Here is a 15,218-nt window from a genome sequence, read left to right on the forward strand (position 1 = left end):
TTGTAGATAACAAAACTGCACTGCAAAAACATTAAACTGGACAATTTTCTGTTGTCAGCATTTTTGTTGACGACACACGAGCTATACTTCCTAGATTGTTTTGTTGCTCATACTTAAAAATGAAAACATACCGAACTGTTATGTTCTGTCTTTTCTGAATAACACAATGCAGCATTAAAAAACAAATGCATAGCTGTTTGATGTGGTCTAATTTTGAAATTAAGATGCAAACTAGCATTTTCATGACTCCTGTTGATTCGTAGGTCTCGATCATACTCTACATCTCCCTCACCGAGTCCTGCAGCACAGAGGAATGCTAAGAATAAGCCAGACCTTCCTCCAGTGTTAGCTAAAGGGTAAATTTTACATCCATTTAAACCATAGTCAGCCATGCTTATTTTATCTCTTTCCACCCTTGTTTTTTCTTAAAACACATAATGTTCAACTTTTTTCTTTATAGTAGTAAATAGATCTATAGATAGTAATTAATGTAACTCATACATACATTGTAGAAACAAGGCAGTTAAAAGACTTTGGACTTCTGCCAGCTTCACATTGTATCATGTCTATTTACTGATGTTATTAGTTATTGATCATTAGCTAGAACATTGCATATACTCTGCTAGCATGCCCATCACTGTCTGCATGCTTGAAAAAACAAAAAGTGCTTTTTTCCTCCCTAAGCATGCCACTGAAGCCGGGTGCCATGCCCCCTCCTCGCAGGGACAAGCCTCCCTTAAAGAAAGCTCCCAGTCCTCCTCCACCTGGTGGACTGCAGGGCAGGCCGTCCAAATCTCTGCCAGAGGGTGGGAAGCTTCCCACCAATCCCCGGGAGCCCGGAGGTGCAGGTAGTGGTGCAGGCAGCGGCAGTGGAGCAGGGAGACCCCTGCCACCACGGGAACCTGGAAAACCTCCAAACCCAAGGGAAGACAAACGGAAAGAACGGCAGCAGCATCTACCCCGGAGGTAGGTGTATCCCCTTCAAGTGCTATAAAAGAAAAATGATACATTCCATGTTAAATTAGTTGCTATGAGGGTCAGCTTTGACTGAAAATCCGTTGGATTATATTACATTGGAGAAGGAATTTGACTTATGGCTATAATCAGGAAAGGGAAAAGGTCTGTTCCACTTTGTCTACTCAAACTTGAGTTTGAAGGGTTTACATGGTCAAAATGCCAGTCTACTGTGAGATGTTAAACACAACACCTCTTAAAGGCATTCTAAAGATGTGACACTGTCACATTTTAGTTGTCATTCATCTCATATTTGGTAGGAAACCAGTTACAAGAAAGTAGCCAGCGTCTTCTGGCAGTAACTTAGTCAGTGTAGATGACCAAACGAAGAACCATCCTCTCAACACAAAATGTGATAAAGCTTGGGTTTTTAAATACAAGACAGTAGTGTGCATTAAAGAACTCTTTAGGGACTGCTATGGTTCATTGGTGAAGAAGAATTTTATTTTCAGGGAAAGTAATCAAAGCTGTCAAAGTTGTTGTTATATGTAGAGTTTCAGGAGGATTATTATTATACAGTGTTGTGTGAGCACAGTGTGGGCATAAAGGAAAAGTGTCTGGATGCTGTCCAGCAACTGTTTGGGCGTGTGTCTGTGGGTGGGAGAGCACTGGCAATGGATGACATGTTTTGCCAGATAAATTTGCAACAAGCAGAACTGACACAACACATGTACATTTGCATATCTGTGTATGTGTTTGTGCCTGGAAAGTGAGACTGCAGGTGTATCCCAAAGCTGGGGGAGAGCAGATATTGTGTGAGAGAGTGGGTGGATTGCTAAACTGCACTTTTGTGAGTGTGTGTACACATTGTGTGTGTGTGTGTGTGTGTGTGTGTGTGTGTGTGTGTGTGTGAGTGTGAGTGTGAGTGTGAGTGTGTGTGTGTGAGTGTGTGTGTGTGTGTGTGTGTGTGTGTGTGTGTGTGTGAGTGTGTGTGAGTGTGTGTGTGTGTGTGTGTGTGTGTGTGTGTGAGTGTGTGAGTGTGAGTGTGAGTGTGTGTGTGTGTGTGTGTGTGTGTGTGTGTGTGTGTGTGTGTGTGTGTGTGTGTGTGAGTGTGAGTGTGAGTGTGAGTGACAAAGAGCCAAATCAGCCAGAGAGGAAGAACAGGTAAAGGGCAGGGAAGAACAGTAAGGGTGTGTGAGACTGTTTTATCTCAGTGTGTGGGTGCGAGCGTGGGTAGATTGGGTCACACCGTGGAAACTATCAAGGAAAACCAGTTTGTTATTCTGTTTGGAAACTACTTCCCTCTGTTTGTCAGATATAATGTGATATGATATGCGAAAGGGTAGTGACACTTGCTGAAGCAATGCAAGAGTGGACATTCTGAACATGTTTGATGAGAGAGCTGTAGTCTGGTAGTGTTTTTAAGGAGTGGTTCACCACAGTGTTACAGTCCAAAAATAAAAATTCATCCACTGTTTTCTTAGCCTCATGTTAGTTGAAAGAACACTTATTTTTACAGATACACAAAACACACAGTGTTGCCAGGACACACATGATTGCTCCATCCATAAAGAGGGATAAAGACCATGGCCTTGCACACCCATAATTGTGATTTCATTCATTCTGGCTGGTTAAACCTCTCTCCAGCTTGAAGTCAGGCAGAGCTGTACCAGTAATTCAGATGTCTATTCACACAGTCAAAGCAAGTGAAAACCCTTGTGTAGGTGAGCAATGGGTGAGCAGGAGCCGCTTTGACATCTGTCTTTCCAGTACTTTTTAAAGTCATGGCAATGTAACAGTTATCTTTTATGAACATTTTTCAAGTAAGTCATTTTTGTAAGATACTGCACTTTCTACACTGTTATAGTCTGGATTGTATCTCCAGTGTTGCAAAGTGCTGATAGAATGATAGAATATTCTGGTTATGTTTGCTGATTTTCACATCACCTGGATAAGACATTATCCATCTAAGTGTTAGTTGGAGCACCCTTATTGAAATTGGGATACTGGCATGCACCTTATGCAGATTCTCTGCCATGTTTGCAGTAGTCACATACTAGTTAGTCAGTAAAATCATGAGATTATATTATAAAATATAAGATGATAAATGATGAAACGATGGTCTACATTCTGAACTAAAAGTGAAAGTCTGACAATGGAAATGCAAAAGCCACTCGCCAGAAACTAGATTAAGATCATCCTCAATTGTTGAGGAAACTCACTCAGTACAAGAATGTCTGATTTCCTGTCACACCTACACCAGTACAGACAAGGAGACGCGTGGATGCTGTTGTTGTCAAAATGTTTTTGAATCATACTGAATTTATTTGATTTGACAGTCAGTTATTGATCACATGCAGACGTTGATACAACCACTAGGCTACATCTATATACATCACACTAACTCAAGTTAGACATTCTGATGTTCCGGACCTTTGCTTTAATACATTTTCTCTGACTGGACCTTTCTGAATTTTAGTTGAATAACCCTGTACTATAGGTTTGACACGGCAGCCAGTGTCTGCCGTGCCCGTGATGGCACAGCCTCACCCATCCCCCCTTCCACCACGCCATCTCCTCCACTTTGTCACAGCCCCAACAGTGCGGCTGCATCTCCTCTCTCACCTAGGCCCTCCCTGTCCCTCACAACAGACAAGGATGGTGGTGAAAAGCACATGCACTTCACAGGTTCTATCTCTGTTCCAGTTCACCCTGTGCGACTTTAGTGAGAACCTTTAGTGACTGCCGTGAGAAGGATGGCATCCTACTGAACACCTTAAAGACCAAGGAGATGGTCATGGACTTTCGCAGGTCTAATCCCCCAATTCATTTATTCAGCATTTGTTGTTGCACCTCAACAACAAACTGGGCTGGTCCCTGAATATAGATGCCCTCTACAGAAAGGAACAGAGCGGGATATTTTTCCTCAGGAGGTTCAGGTCCTTGATGTCTGCAGTTAAATGTTGCACATGTTCTACTAGTCAGTTTTATGCTGCAGTCTCCTTCTCCTCTCCTGCTGTACTATGCCTCAGTTGAAGGCAGTGGCTTACTCTCTCTGTCTCTTTCTCTGTCTCCAAGCGCTCCACTGGACAATGTGCAATATGTCAGTTATTTCAGTTTTGTCTGAAGGGGATGCCATAGTGTCAGACTTGAAAACGACCTGGTGTAAAGCTGAAATGTTTTTTGCTGTTCTGATTCAGATATGGCTGTGATCCTTGAAGCTTCCTTAGTGGTAAATGGTCTGTATTTGTACAGCTCCTTTCTTGTCATTTCGACTACTCAAAGCGTCTTTACATCACATCCTCATTCACCCATTCACACATCATTCTTACAGGAGGAATCTAAGTTATAGAGGTTCGTACTGATTGGTCAGGGCTCCTGCAAAGTAGAGCACTGTTAAGAAGCAGCTAGTGGCGTCCCCCTCCGGCTACAGAAGAGATGTGATGCAGAGGGCACTGGACATTTAAGTTAGGAGAGAATGGGGCATGTAATGGTTTACAAACCTTATGGGTTAATACCTAAAGCTCATATTTATTATTATTGACTACTCACTTATCCTTTTTATTTTTTTGAAATTTGCTGATATGTGTGATAATTGCTGAACAAGGAGGTGGGTAGTACTACCCACTGTGCTCTCAGTTCTGTGTCTGTCTCTTCCAGGCGAACTGTAAGTGGGAGTGTTAGCGGCAGTGGTAGCAGTTACACTGGTTCTAGCTCCAGATCCAGATCCTCCTCCAACTCCTTGTCACGCTCTCGCTCAGGATCCAGAAAATCCAGGTACTTGCCTACCTGAACATCTCATCAGAACAGCAGCTTGCCAGAAGCTTCCTTTTAAAGAGATTGTCAAACATGTGTTACGTTTTGTTGGCTGTGTGTCCTGTGGAACAACAGGTTTGCAACCTTTCTTCTGCCCTCTCGACTCCTGCTCCCTTTACCTGTAAACTTTCCTCTCCTTGCCTCCTCAATTCTCTCTCCTATCTGTCACTCCCCAAGTTCTCCTGTTTTCTACCACCCCATGTCCAATCCATGCCCCCCTGTCTATCAAGGTAACCAAACACTTCAGATTTGTATGAATTAATATTCTTATTTTTTAGTGACCGTTATAACAACTTTTTTAACAAGCTAGATTAGTACACCTACTGCTTAACTGCTCCTGTCTTACCTGTGTATTTCACAAAATCTAGTCTCTCCCAGGATGTGAGAGAAGAACCAACATTTAAAAAGACTTTTTAGAGACTGTGATAAGCTAGTTGGCAGATACGAATCAGTTTAAAAAGTTCATTAGAATATCCTAAAACGTGGTCTCCTAACTACGATTTAGAGTCCCTGATCTGAAAAGGTAACATATGCAACCACTTAATGTAGGCCACATGATTTTCTCTCTCCTGATATTATATGTATATATATATGTACCTCGACTGCTTTCCTTTTCCTGGAAAACATCAGTTATAAGCTAATTTTCTTAAGTTAGTGCCGTGAACTTAAATTCTGTAATTGGGGGCGAGGGTGGAAAGGCTTCCCAGGAGAGGTGGATTGGATGATTGATCACGGAGCCTTCCTTTTTTTGTGATCACAAAATGTTACCAGGGAAAGCTCTGGGGTGGCATTTATTTATTTTCATAATGTTATTTATTAATAGGAGCTTTTTTTTTTTTATCTACAGTAACATCACACTTTTGAAAAAAAAAAGTATATACATGATATAACTAATAAGTCATCTCAACATCTGCCCCCATTTTCACTTTTTGGAACATTCCATCTGGGAATGTCTCTTTTTGTTTGATTTTATGAATCTTGTAAAGAGCTTAGATCTTGTGTGAAGGACGGGCATTGTGACCCTCACAGTGATGGCAATTACAATTGGCTGCTATTAGGTTTTGGTACTCTCAGAATTGTAGCTTATTTATCTGTAGCATTCTACAGTCATTTTGTTAGTCTGTAAGCTAAATATCCAAAATATGAAGGTATTTAAAATGTACATATGATGGGTCATTGCGATTAAACTGATTTCATCTCTCTTGCTTTCATGTACTGTCTCTGTTGGGAAACCCTCCAGGAATTCCAGCTGAGATAGTTATAGATATTCATGGTGTTTGTGTGTGACTGACAATCAGCAGCTCATGGTCAGACTTTTGTTTCTCGCCACAGATCGTTGAGTGTGAGCAGCGTGTCGTCCGTGTCATCAGCGTCATCCAGCAGCAGCTCGGTGCGCAGCGCAGACTCAGATGATATGTATGCTGACCTGGCCAGCCCAGTGTCCTCTGCCAGCTCCCGCTCACCCACACCAAGTCATCCCCGCAAGGATCGAGGGGCTCCGCGGGACCGGCTTCCACATGGCAGAGACAAGAACAGGGGTTAGTGAGGGCAACAAAGCTTACAGCACATAGTTGATACACAACAGTTAACATAGCTAGAAATTCTCAAATAACTTGGTATTGAAGAAATTGGAAAGTCAAATGATAGCCACCGCATACAGTTGCACTCAAAACTATTCAACCCCAATTGCAAATTAGGTGTATAGGCAAAATTTACAAACTTGCAGCTGAGTTCAATAAACTCAAACATGAACAATTGTTATTGGTCAACACAACTGATATTACAGGTGTTTTTTCCAAATTCAACACAATATGCTACTTTTAATTACTACTGCTGTCTCAAAATGATTCAACCCCTTTTTGACAAGCATCTTTAGTACTCAGTAGAGCACCCTGTTGCTGTTCTGACCTGGCACAAACGTGATGCATATCCAGATACCAGTTTTGACAGCGTTCCTGAGGAATCTTAGCACGTTCATCATGGGCAATGGCCTCCAGCTCTCTAATATTCTTGTTTTTTGTTTTGTACTGTAACTGCCTTTTTCAAAAAGTTTTGGGTTTTGAAGTCAGGTTTCAAGTCAGGTGACTGTGATGGCCACTCTAGTATCTTCAAGGACTTTTTCTGAAGTCCTGCTTCAGAGAACAGAATTCCAAAACGTCTGTGCCTTATCTATATGGCTTCAAGAATATTGGAGCCAACATGCTTTTTTTTGGCCAATACATCTCATTTGCAATGGGGGTTAAATCATTTTGACTGCAACTGTACAATAAAGGTTGGGTAAAGAAGTATTAAGGGGGGTGAAATTACCTGTATCCCTTTATGGCTCATGGTAAATTCAGCACAAAGTGTATTTCCCTAGCACTAATTCAATCGGTGCAACAGGAGTCATGTAATACTCACCGATACTCACTGTTTCTCTTTTTAACAAACATACTGGTTTCATTTACCAATTACTTCTAGTGACTTCTAGTTTCCCAAGAGGGTTTTTTATGATTGCTGTGATTGTATAGCTATTGACAATAAAACTTGTTTTCTGTAGGTGTTTCAAAGTAAATGCCTACTAGGAAAGGTACTGTAGCAATTATTGCCATTGCGCTACTGGAGTACCTGTAATATAGAATATCTTTGAGGAACTTTGAGTTTCACTGACAATAACTTGACAGAAATCAAAAGACAGGAAGAGATTTGACACACAATTAACGTTAGGTTTTTCTTGGCTTAAATGAAATTAAAACTACCATAGTTGTGTATTGAAGACACATACTTCCACAATTGTACTTATAAAAATGCCAAGGCTTTATCTGAGTACAAGTTCCTTTGTTTGCCTGTCGTCATCACAGAGAGACCATCAAAGAAAGACGAACCTTTCAGGGACGACCGCAGGAAGCTCGACCCATCTGGTGCCCCACCTAGAGGAGGAAACCCTATGCCCAGATCAGGACCAGCTAGCAGGGGTGCCCACCCTGTACATCCCCCACCCAGCACCATGGGTCCCCCGGGAAGCTACGGAGGTTCAGGTTCCCACAAAGACATCAAACTCACCCTTCTCAACAAGGTTACTATGACTCCTCTTTCCATTTTTCTGTTCAGGTGTGTTCATCCAAGTCAAAAAAAACATTTTTCTCACTTATGTCTAGTAGTGCCAAGCCTTGCAGATGGTTTTGATTTTATGTGCTCGAGGCATGAAACTTCCTAGAGAAATTCATTGGCACCTTTTTTTTGTTAAAGTCATGAACTGACCCTTTAACACTGATCAAGGTAATATATGAATATACAATAAATCACAGTGAGTATTAACTCACTCAGATTGCCTGAATCTAAGGAATAGCCCAGATATGTCCAGTTATATCCTCAGTAACAGCTGAACAGCTGACTAGCATCAGTAAAACAGTCTTGTTTTGAGTGAACGCTAACTAGACAAACGTCAGCATATTTAGTTTTACAAAATGTGAAAACTTTGACCCACTGAGATCTATAAAGTCATTGTATAACAGAACTTGCTTGAGAATCATCATAGGTTTTTTTCAGTATCAAAGTAATCTAGTGATCTCTGTACAGGAACTTCTGATAGTCTATTGGCGTGCTTTTAATGGTGCCAATTTGGCAAAATGTAAACATATGAAGGCTAAAAAGAATCAAACTTAAGTTTTAGTCATCAGCTACTAACTCTCACTATTGTAATGCTATACTTCCTGACAACAAGGCTAGCTGTGCACTAGCTTTGTATTCAGCATAACTCCCTGAGAATATCGATCGTGCCACAGCAAATTTGTGTATTTCCTAAAATGTTACACGGTTCTTTTTAATGCTCCCTGGGAACTTGTATGAAGTAGGGTTTTACATCACTTAGTTCCATACTTGCATGAAACAGTGTGAAGACGTATTTCCTCTGAAAAGCACCAGGTAAATCTAACTGCAAATCACTAATTGTTATTGCCAGAGTGATTTTTTTGCACTCGGATGTGAAATAAATCATTTGGCCGCTTTTCCAGCAGCAAGGAGATAAGGGCAACAGGAAGAGGTACCTACCTTCAGAGAAAGACAGGCCAGGCTCCCCACTCAGCAAGAGAATGGCCATGTCTCCAGACAGAGGTGAGTAATATGTTGACAGCATCAGCTCCTGTCCACATCATTTGCGGTTTCCTCACAAAGCTAGAACAACGTATGGGAACGATGCTTGGCTTTTTTTAAGAATCAGGTAACTGCTCTAGTCCTTCGCTGACATGATGGACGTGGTGCAGTTTGTATGATACCTTCAGCATACAATATATATAGGAACGTCTTCCCCTTAATTAATTGTGAAATTTTGGTCAGATTCCACACCAACACACATTTATAAGTATTGTTAGTAGTGTCAGTATTATATTCTGGATCAAGAAACCTTTGTAAACCTCAACATTTTGATAACAGATCCCATTTCTGGTCATTTTTGTATGTTGTTTGGTGCAAAATTAATGCCAGATTTGTGTTGAAATGACTATTGGATTGATCAATAAGATGGTCCACAGAAAATGTTAGCAAGTAGGGCTGAAACTAACTATTATTAAGTTTAATTATATTAATTAATGTGTAGATTATTTTTTTAAATGAATCAATCATAGATAAAATGGCATCAAGTAGTTTAAAAAGGGGCAAAGCTGAAATGATGGCATTGCTTGTTTTGTCCAACCAGCTGTCCACATTCTAAAATACCCTATACTACAATATAATACTATTGAAACCTAAGAAAAGCAGCAATAGAAAAAGCTGAAACCAGTGTATTTTTGCTTAAAACTCATATTAAAAGGCTCATGCACACCTTCAGTTTCTTGTGTACAGGTGTGTAGGAGATAATGTCCATAGGCAAGAGAAGAGAAAGCTCCCACACACACTTCTTTGATTAGCAACAAACTTTAACAGCAAAACACACACACATCAGGGTGGAACTCCGCCGTGCACGATCCAGAGAGCAGAGGAGAATTGTAAAAGCTATTTAGATTGTTTAATAAAAGAAGAAGGTACAGAGCTATTCTATAGGAAAGGGAACCGTAAATGACTTCTGTTGTGATCTGGCTCTTTATGGAAAATAAAATTAACTTGACCTTCAAGGGGAGGAGCGGGGTGCCCCCCTAATATAATGGTAGGGGAAACACTGAATATTAAGTGACTCATTGGGGGGCGCAAAGAGCTGTACATATGAATCAGACAATCACGTCACCAAGGTCTCTGTGGTTAGATTACTTCTTGTTCTATTTCTCATTTACATGTACAGGTTTGTTGTGAATAATAATGCCATTCTGTCCTTCATTTTTATTACAAAGACACAAGTTCACATTCTAATTTACCTAGCCCAAGGTGAAAGTTGAGACATTTCATGACAACTTTAAGTGTTCTTAAAAGAGACAGCTTTTATGCTTTTAAAGAACTATTCTTAGTCAGAAGCTACACATCAAAACCATTCATTCTTAACAGCCTCACTAACTCTGAAATTGGTGTTTTTCAGGCCGTGATAAGAGGATACCTGGCAGACCCCCGCTCTCCCCTCGTATGGATCGCCCCAGAGGTCAAGGGCCCCGCCCCATGCCCCCCCAGGGAGACAGGTTGGTACAATATTCAGTTTTCAATATTGTCTCCCTCCCCCAGGGAGACAGGTTGGTGCAATATTGAGGATGAGGACAGTGATATTTATCCTATAGCACTTAATCAGACACCAACAGTTGTCCAAAGTAGAAATGAAAAAAGGCATTCAGTTGGAAGTCTGGAAATTCTTCAGTCAGCTTTTCTTTCTCACGTCATTTTTACCACCAGCAGTGGCCGTGTTACTCAGGACAAACACATCAGGGTTTTAGAGCAGAGTGGTTTGCCTAAACACAACTGCATGTCCAAAATGAGGAACATGCCACACAAGTGGAAGCACATACAGTTGTGGTCAAAAGTTTACATACACTTGTAAAGAACATAATGTCATGGCTCTCTTGAGTTTCCAGTTATTTCTACAATTCTGATTTTTCTCTGATAGAGTGATTGGAACAGATACTTCTTTGTCACAAAAAACATTCATGAAGTTTGGTTCTTTTATGACTTTATTATGGATCAACTGAAAATGTGACCAAATCTGCTGGGTCAAAAATACACATACAGCAACATGAATTAGCAATTTTGGTGACTTAGAAAGTTGTGTCAATGAAATGAGCTTCATAGCATGGCCTTCTTAACTTCTTGTGAGTGATTATGAGTGACTACAGCTGGTGACTTCTCTGAGGCCATTTAAATAGGGCTCATTGGATACAAACGCCCACAAACGCTACAATGGGAAAGTCAAAGGAGCTCCGCACGGATCTGAAAAAGCGAATCATTGACTTGAACAAGTCAGGAAAGCCATTTCAAAGCAGCTGCAGGTCCCAAGAGCAACAGTGCAAACAATTGTTTGTAAGTATAAAGTGCATGGCACTGTTTTGTCACTGCCACGATCAGGAAGAAAATGCAAGCTATCACCTGCTGCTGAGAGAAAATTGGTCAGGAGGGTGAAGAGTCAACCGAGAACCACCAAAAAGCAGATCTGCCAAGAATTAGAAGCTGGTGGAACACAGGTGTCAGTGTCCACAGTCAAGCGTGTTTTGCATCGCCATGGACTGAGAGGCTACCGTGCAAGAAGGAAGCCCTTGCTCCAAAAGCGGCACCTTAAGGCTCGACTGAAGTTTGCTGCTGATCACATGGACAAAGATAAGACCTTCTGGAGGAAAGTTCTGTGGTCAGACGAAACAAAAATCGAGCTGTTTGGCCACAATGCCCAGCAATATGTTTGGTGGAGAAAAGGTGAGGCCTTTAACCCCAAGAACACCATGCCTACCGTCAAGCACGGTGGTGGTAGTATTATGCTGTGGGGCTGTTTTGCTGCCAATGGAACTGGTGCTTTACAGAGAGTAAATGGGATAATGAAGAAGGAGGATTACCTTCAAATTCTTCAAGATAACCTAAAATCATCAGCCCGAAGGTTGGGTCTTGGGCGCAGTTGGGTGTTCCAACAGGACAATGACCCCAAACACACATCAAAAGTGGTAATGGAATGGCTAAATCAGGCTAGAATTAAGGTTTTAGAATGGCCTTCCCAAAGTCCTGACTTAAACCCCATTGAGAACATGTGGACAATGCTGAAGAAACAAGTCCATGTCAGAAAGCCAACAAATTTAACTGAACTGCACCAATTCTGTCAAGAGGAGTGGTCAAAGATTCAACCAGAAGCTTGCGAGAAGCTTGTGGATGGCTACCAAAAGCGCCTAATTGAAGTGAAAATGGCCAAGGGACATGTAACCAAATATTAGCATTGCTGTATGTGTATTTTTGACCCAGCAGATTTGGTCACATTTTCAGTTGACCCATAATAAAGTCATAAAAGAACCAAACTTCATGAATGTTTTTTGTGACAAAGAAGTATCTGTTCCAATCAGAGTTGTAGAAATAACTGGAAACTCAAGAGAGCCATGACATTATGTTCTTTACAAGTGTATGTAAACTTTTGACCACAAATGTAAGTATTATGCCATCGCTGCACGTGTCATAATATTCATGTGCTCTCGCAAAAGTTCCCCATTATGAAACAGGGCTTTGTAATATCAAAGAAAGTTTATTTGTCCCATGTAATCATATGACGTGAGTGTCCTTCAATATGTAGATAAGAAAATATACGTGTGTGTGTGTGTGTGTGTGTGTACACGTTTTAGGTAGGTGTGAAGAAATGCTGTAAACTAAGAATGCTTTCAGAAATATAAAATTGAAGTTGTTTATTTCTATCAAGTGAGCGAACATCCTTGTTCTTCTTTACGCTGAAGACAGTTCCTGATGACTTTGGCTGGGTCGTTGTCCTGCTGCAGAATACATTTGGGGCCAATCAGACGCCTTCCTGATGGGATTAGTATCTGCCTGTATTTGTCAGCATTGAGGACACCATTGATCCTGACCAAATCCCCAACTCCATTTGCAGAAATGCAGCCCCAAACTTGCAGAGAACCTCCACCATACTTAACTGTTGCTTGGTGGCACTCAATATTGTACCGCTCCCCAGTCGGTGGGGGGGGGGGGGGGTCGGTGAACAAACTGAAATATTTGGTTATAGCAGAAGGCAAATTTTGACTCATCAGTCCAGAGCACCTGCTGCCGTTTTTCTGCACCCCAGTTCCTGTTGTCGTGCATAGTTGAGTCGCTCTGTATGGCTTAAAGTGCTTTTACTTCACATCCTCATTCACCCATCAGTAGGTTGGAGGAGACTTTTCTTTCGCACACTGAAGCTCTGCTTCAGGAGCAAGTTAAGGTTCAGTGTCTTGGTAAGGACACTCTAAACCTTTTAAAAGCCATGGATCAAACCACCAACCTTCTGATGGAGGGACGATCCGCTGTACCTCTGAACCACAGCCACCCCGTACCTGGGTCCTTACCCGTGTCTTTGTGCTTTTCCAAAAGAGCTTGAACAGCACCTCTTGAAACCCCAGTGTGCTCTGAAATCTTTGCCTGGCAGAGACCTTGCTGATACCGTGTAACCACCTTGTGTCTTGTTGCTGTGCTCAGTCTGAACATGATGACCTGTGCCATCAAGCTGTCTTCCACAGCCTCACCTTGGTAGCAGAGTTTGGCTGTTCCTCCCCCACCTTAAAGCCTCCTGCAGCTCTTTCTGTTTCAGTTAATGACTAATTTAAGCTACATATGAAATTATCATCAGCACCTGTTTGGTATGTAAATGCCGTTAATACAATAGTTAGTGTGAACAATGGTCCTTTCACACTTAAGCACCCAAATCTGACATCTTATTTTGATCCTCATGGCGTTTATAATAAGTCCTTTTCTCTTTTTGTTTTTAGTCTCGTCATGCTGTCTGCTTAGTTTTGTCATGCTATCTGCTTGTATGACCCCAACTCTCACTCCTCTTCCTCAGAAAACGTCCTCTGTCACCACCCCCGAAGTCATCTGGGAAAGGCCCAGCTCCACCAATGGGCAAGCCAGCCACCCCAAGCTCCGCTTCAGTGGCTGGCTCTGGCTCTGGCTCTGGCTCTGGTTCTGGCTCTGGCTCTGGCTCTGGCTCTGGCTCTGGCTCAGGGTCCAATAAATCCAGCAACACACTGTCCCGCCGTGAGGAGCTGCTGAAGCAGCTGAAGGCCGTGGAGGACGCCATCGCCCGGAAACGTGCAAAGATCCCCACCAAATAAACAGAAGCCCGCTCCTCGCCTGTTCGCCTGCCTGCCACTCTGCCTGCCTGTTGGCCTTGTGAGCCAGAGAAACACTGATGGAGTGTTTTTCCCCTGCCTTCAATGGACGTATAAAAATGTTGTATGGTTCATGTATAATGGCTATTGTGTAAGTGAACAGGAAGTGGCTCTTACAAAAACCATCTTCTGCTTGTTTGCCCTCAGAGGAGGTTTGGCTCTGCTCCATTCTAGAGTGTTGTTCACTCCCATATGCCCGACTGTAGCGCCCCTTAATAGCCTTTGAATGTCTCAGCTGCAGTTTACCTCATCAGTGAGAGACAGGAGGAAACCTTTAGGCATTTGGTGAGGGAGGGACGTCTCAGGAATGGAGTGTGTAGGCTTTACAGTACAGAAACAGAAGAGTAGTAAGGTACACTCGATCCCTTGCTTCTCACTCTGTTCCTTCAGTGAAAAGGAAGCATCTTCCTCATTCGATGTGATGAATAACAGATTTATACACATTGAATCTACTACTTTCTGTCTTTCTCTGCCCCATTGTCTCATCTTGTTCTCTTACATCTTTTCTTGAGTTTCCTGTGTGTGGAGCGATGTGTGCTGGGTCAGCTCTACAGGGTTCTGACAACCAGGGTTTCACAACGCTTATTTGTAAAAATCAATACAATTCTTGATTATTCGTATTCAGCCCCTGTAAGCAATCACAAGCTTTTTTCTCAGCGGGCCCATCTTAAACCAATGACTCGTCTGCATTCTGTGTTTTAGGGCAGTGTTCAATGTCACTCCTTGTACAATAATAGTAAGTCATCAGATTCTTTCAAGTGTATGATTATAGACAACAGTGATGTGAAGTATTGCTTTTTTTTTAATCTACAGCATTTTGTTTTCTTCTTAGCTCTTCTCAAGTGATAAACCAATGTTTTATTTGTGTTACATTTTTAGTTGGATGAGTATGAGAGGTGGAATGGGGACACTTAGAGACAAGATATGTCTTGCTTTTGACAAAAGCCTTCTAAATAAACTATTTTGATAAAGAGGTCAGTTGCCTTGTTTTTCTCTGGTGTTGTGGGTGTTTAAATACTGATGTCATGTTTGTGGAAGCATTCAGACAGTACAGTTTGGCACAAAGAATTTGGATTCTATAAATAATCAGTGTGACTAGGGGCTCTTTTAGACCCCTGTAATATGTTGAACCAGTCCTTTGTGCCAGCTTTGAATGGTTCAGTCCAAACCTTCGTAGCATTGCAGCAGCGTGGTAGTATTATAAAATGTCATCCA

At 41.8% G+C, this 15,218-nt stretch overlaps 1 protein-coding gene across 4 annotated transcripts in view; it reads left to right on the forward strand.

The window, feature by feature from the left end:
• Positions 1-14,976, forward strand: part of zc3h18 (zinc finger CCCH-type containing 18) — a 38,268-nt gene extending 23,292 nt beyond the window's left edge. The window contains exons 12-20 of one of the 4 annotated variants that reach the window (XM_070830809.1): positions 264-356; positions 685-966; positions 4,615-4,731; positions 6,103-6,308; positions 7,611-7,825; positions 8,763-8,862; positions 10,253-10,349; positions 13,676-13,794; positions 13,837-14,976. In XM_070830809.1, the coding sequence (XP_070686910.1) occupies positions 264-356; positions 685-966; positions 4,615-4,731; positions 6,103-6,308; positions 7,611-7,825; positions 8,763-8,862; positions 10,253-10,349; positions 13,676-13,794; positions 13,837-13,946 (1,339 nt within the window). In that variant the 3' untranslated portion in view covers positions 13,947-14,976. Of the gene's footprint in view, positions 1-263; positions 357-684; positions 967-4,614; positions 4,732-6,102; positions 6,309-7,610; positions 7,826-8,762; positions 8,863-10,252; positions 10,350-13,675 lie in introns of all 4 variants that reach the window. The other 3 variants (XM_070830807.1, XM_070830808.1, XM_070830810.1) reach the window with 3 other exon arrangements.
• Positions 14,977-15,218: the final 242 nt, after the last annotated feature.

The sequence above is a fragment of the Pempheris klunzingeri genome, chromosome 5 (genome assembly GCF_042242105.1).
Source record: "Pempheris klunzingeri isolate RE-2024b chromosome 5, fPemKlu1.hap1, whole genome shotgun sequence".
In the NCBI taxonomy this organism is placed as follows: Eukaryota; Metazoa; Chordata; class Actinopteri; order Acropomatiformes; family Pempheridae; genus Pempheris; species Pempheris klunzingeri.